General features: G+C 38.0%; 1 protein-coding gene across 1 annotated transcript; it reads left to right on the forward strand.

Moving 5' to 3' along the window:
• Positions 1-2,054: 2,054 nt before the first annotated feature.
• Positions 2,055-4,662, forward strand: LOC105126258 (protein IQ-DOMAIN 1). Its single transcript, XM_011027080.1, has 5 exons — positions 2,055-2,402; positions 2,517-2,810; positions 2,959-3,204; positions 3,379-3,516; positions 3,613-4,662. Exons 1-5 carry the CDS (start codon positions 2,280-2,282, stop codon positions 4,456-4,458), a joined length of 1,647 nt encoding a protein of 548 aa, XP_011025382.1. The 5' UTR covers positions 2,055-2,279; the 3' UTR covers positions 4,459-4,662.

Here is a 4,662-nt window from a genome sequence, read left to right on the forward strand (position 1 = left end):
TTCCAGTAGCCTGTTAGCACCCTCGCATTTTCTAGCGAGAAGCAGTTAAAGCTTATTCAGAACAGCAGATATGAATTTTCTACGAGCCCAGAGAAACAAGGACGTGGATGTAACGTTCCGTTTGTCTGTGTTTATCCGAAAATATTTTTTAAAATTATTTTATAAAAATATAATTTAAAAAAATAGATTTTTTTAATGCTTGAAATTATTATAAAAAAATAAAAAATAATTTTTAATGTTTGTCAATAGTGTAAATAATAATACAAAAAATAACTTATTAATATTTTTTCAAGTATACTACAAAAACAAGAACTAAATTTGATAAGTAAAAAAATTAAAAAATAATGAAATTAAAAAATATATTTAAATTTATAAATTATTTCAAATAAAAAATAAAAGTTAAATCTGACCATAAAAATTAAAAGTTGATAAAATTAAAAAAAATAATTATTTCAAATAACACAAATAACAATTAAAAGAATATAAATAAAATATAACAAATAAAAAGTTGAAGAAAAATAAAATTAAAAAAATATAATATTATAAACTATCTCAATAAAAAAAATATTTAGTCATTTTATTTTTTTTTAATTTTTGGCAAGTTTTTTTTGAAAAAAAAAGATGAAAAAAACATTTAACTAAGTTTTTTCTTTCACCGTAAAGCATTTTTTTCCATTTTCAACTGTTTTTTGTATTATTAAACATTGAAAAGTGAGAAAAATGGTTTTAATTTTTTTTTCTTTTAAGAATAAACGGTGCCTAAATTCGCGTTGTTTCATTGTGCTTGCACGTGGCCCTGTCGAATTACATCTTCTCAGGATTGGGAGGCGTTCGAAGCTTTTTTGGAGGTCAAGGTGATATGGAATTGGCTCAGTCCTCGAGCCCAATAAAACAAGGAGCTGGGATCCAGCCCCTCCTTTTTTGTGGCTAGCGCATAAGCCTGGCCCTTGCAATAACTTTATGGATAAATTGTGAACACGTTGATCTTTCCCTGTCTTCCTCTGATCATATGGAAATCAAATGGAAATAACATGGGAAGGGGCGCATTTCCAACCCTGATCTGAAAGCTTCTGAGCTATAAGGCACTGAGCAGGATTGGTGAAGATTTTAGGTTTAGGTAACCCGAGCACCAAAGATTTTAGTGGATAAAATAGTTTTACCCTTTGGTTCTATAACGTTCCAGCAATATGTTATGATTTTTGGAAATGACAATATAATGTATTTTAATGTTGAGCGATAAGTGGGGGTAATTCACTGCTTGTAATTGATTCACCCAACACTAAGGACATAAAAATCTTGAACTCTGACAATAATTTGGAGGCCGAGGAATCAAATCTAGTCTTGACCAGTCATGATACAATCGAAAGCCATTCTTAAGTCCCAGTTCATAGAGTTGTGAAAAAGAAAAGAAATGCTTCCTTGTAACAGCAAGAACAATTACAAACAACGAAATTAAAAGAGGAAAAAAATGAAGAAGCAGCAGCAGCAGCCGCAGAATAACCTCCAGGGAGGGCGTCATCACCATTTATTTTAGTGAAAGGTTGTCCAAACCGTGAGCTAACCAAAACACCTGCCTATTGACTGAACTGTGGTCCCTGGACTATCTGATAATCTTTCACCAGCTGCTGCTTTCACGTGATGCCATGCGAGGTCACTTTATCCTTTCTTTTTTAAATAGGAAGTGTGTGAAACTCAAAAAAACTTAAATTGAAAAAGAAAGAACCTTTGTTCCCCCGATTAAAGCTGTTTTTGGTGCCCTATGCAATTCACCCTCCCTCTCACCTCAACTTGCACTCCCTCCCTCACTGTACTTTCAACGTTCTTCTCGATAACACTCTGTTCCTGACCACCACGTTCTCTTAGATACTTAATTATATTTGTGTTTGTGTCTGAATCAGTCCATGGATGGAACAATTTAACGTTGACGGACACACTGACACAACCGTTACTGTCTCCACCATTTTCATGCCACAAAAATACACCAACTTAATTTTAACCTCACATGAAAATATATATATATATATATATATATATATATAAACGTTCAAATTAATAAATACGTACACACGTTACATTCTATATCGATGTTAATTTATTATTCTCACAGCCCAGCAACTTCCCTCAGAAAGACGACACACATGCTAAGCTAGCATCAGGCAAGCAAAGACCCCATCATCCTTACCTCAATTTTCTGGCTCTTTATGATATAATGTTTTTCTAGAAGAGGTTGGTGTAAATGCAGCAGCTTGGTATAACTTAACCTACTTATCTTTAATCTGATGGGGAAGAAGGGAGGTAGTTCATGGTTGACTGCTGTGAAAAGGGCGTTCAGATCTCCAACTAAAGAAAGTGACAAGAGGGCTTCTGGAGCTGGCCATGAACAAGACGAAGATGAAGAAAAGGTCCTTTCTTTTCGCCTCTTTTAATTTTATCCATTGAAAACTAATGTCTCGTTGTTTCTCGATCTGTTTTTGAGTTGTAATGGCTGGCCCTTTTGTGGGCTTTTCTTCTTGCAGAAGAGAGGGAAGAGAAGATGGTTATTTAGGAAACCTCCGAATCAAGAAACAGCGACACAAGAGAACCTGTCAAAGGCAGGAAATGTTAGGGCATCCCCAGGTGGTGGTGGGGGTGCTCCAACAGACCATGTGTCGGCAGCTGAGCAAAGGCATGCAATTCCAGTAGCAGTTGCTACTGAAGCTGCTGTAGCCACTGCCCAGGCGGCGGAGGTGGCTTGGCTCACTAGGCCTTCATATCATCCTAGAGAACATTATGCTGCCATTGTCATTCAAACAGCTTTTAGAGGATACCTGGTAATAACCGAATATTGCACATACATAGGAATAGATGCTTTTTTTCTTTTCCTCTCTTGCATTGCAAATAGTGAAAAAGTCATTCATGAATTATCAATATTTTTAGTGATTAGATGAGAAGGTGTGTGTTAATTTCTGGTGTGTGTAGGCAAGGCGGGCTCTTCGTGCACTTAAAGGGCTGGTGAAGTTGCAAGCTTTAGTAAGGGGACACAAAGTGAGAAAACGGGCCAAGATGACCCTGCGATGCATGCAAGCTCTGGCTCGAGTGCAGGCTCGGGTGCTTGATCAACGCGTGAGACTTTCACATGAAGGCAGCAGGAAATCTGCATTTAGTGACACCAATAGCGTGCTTGAATCGCGATATCTTCAAGACATTTCAGATAGAAAATCCATGGTAATTTGTTCTGTTCTTTCTAAGCATTGGTTAGCATTTCAATCTGGTCATACTTTGCTTGAACTTAATTCAAAGCAATAACAACGGTTTTTCTACTGATTAATGACCTTATGATTTTGTACTTTAAAGCTATAAGAGTCTAATGTAGTTCAGCGTTGAATCAAATTTTGACAGTCAAGAGAAAGCAGTAGCATTGCAGATGATTGGGATGATCGGCCACGCACAATTGAGGAAGTCAAGGCCATGTTGCAACGCAGGAAAGAAGCTGCGTTCAAGCGTGAAAAGACCTTATCTCAAGCTTTCTCTCAGCAGGTTCATTTCTTGCACTTTTCTCTGCCCCTGTTTTCTGAATTGTTAGGAGTATAGCTCATGGCTAATTGGTTCAATTTTTTCAAACCCATGTCCAAGATATGGAGAAATGGCAGGAACCCATCAAATGGCAATGAAGATGAGCTCAAAGAAAGACCACAATGGCTTGATCAATGGATGCCTGCAAAGCCATGGGATAATAGAAGCAGAGCAAGAGCTTCAACTGATCAAAGAGACCCCATCAAAACTGTAGAAATTGACACCTCGCAACCTTATTCATATTTAGTTCCTAATTTTAGAAGAACAAACCAAAACCAACATCACCAACACCAGAGATCCAATTCATCAAACAATGGTGCGACACACTCTGCTCCTTCTCCACTCCATAGAGCTCATCAAACTGTTCCACTCCACCACTCTCCTATCACACCCTCCCCATCAAAAACTAGGCCTCTTCAGGTTCGTTCAGCTAGTCCACGATGTGCAAGAGAAGATAGAAGTTGTAATTCCTCTCAAACACCAAGTTTAAGGTCCAATTATTTTTACAATGGAAGTTTGAATCAACATGGAATCAGGGGTGGTGCTAGTGTTAGTAGTAATGGTAATGCTACATTGCCAAATTACATGGCTGCAACCGAGTCTGCCAAGGCTAGATTGAGATCACAGAGTGCACCAAGGCAAAGACCATCAACACCAGAACGAGACCGGGCTGGGTCTGCAAGAAAACGGCTTTCGTATCCAGCCCCCGACCCTTGTGATGTCGGTATAGTTTACGGCGGTGCTGGTTACGGGCATGGTCTAAGGAGTCCAAGCTTCAAGAGCGTGTGCGGTTCACGTTTAGGTGGACTAGAACAACAGTCTAACTATTCTTCTTGCTGTACGGATAGCTTTGGTGGTGAGCTTTCCCCTTCTTCAACTAACGATCTTAGGAGGTGGTTGAGATGATTTAATAATGCAGTTGGTGGGCTAGCTTACTGTGAACATGTTCAAGTTTTTTGTCATCAGAAGTGGTTGGGATATAATGGAGTAACTGACCAGAAGAGTAAAGATATGTCGAGTTTTGGATAGGTGGTTGGGACTTGGATGTTCATTGTATTGTGTGTTCTTCTCTCTCTCTTTTTTTTTTTTATATTATTTGTTTGAGGTGAT

Source organism: Populus euphratica, unplaced genomic scaffold (genome assembly GCF_000495115.2).
Source record: "Populus euphratica unplaced genomic scaffold, PopEup_1.0 scaffold75.1, whole genome shotgun sequence".
In the NCBI taxonomy this organism is placed as follows: Eukaryota; Viridiplantae; Streptophyta; class Magnoliopsida; order Malpighiales; family Salicaceae; genus Populus; species Populus euphratica.

What these genes read in the sequence shown, in the direction of transcription:
- LOC105126258 (XM_011027080.1), top strand. Translation starts at nt 2,280, where the DNA reads ATGGGGAAGAAGGGAGGTAGTTCATGGTTGACTGCTGTGAAAAGGGCG. An exon ending in AAGACGAAGATGAAGAAAAG is followed by an intron (nt 2,403 to 2,516) that starts GTCCTTTCTTTT and finishes TTCTTCTTGCAG; the next exon opens with AAGAGAGGGAAGAGAAGATG. An exon ending in CAGCTTTTAGAGGATACCTG is followed by an intron (nt 2,811 to 2,958) that starts GTAATAACCGAA and finishes TGGTGTGTGTAG; the next exon opens with GCAAGGCGGGCTCTTCGTGC.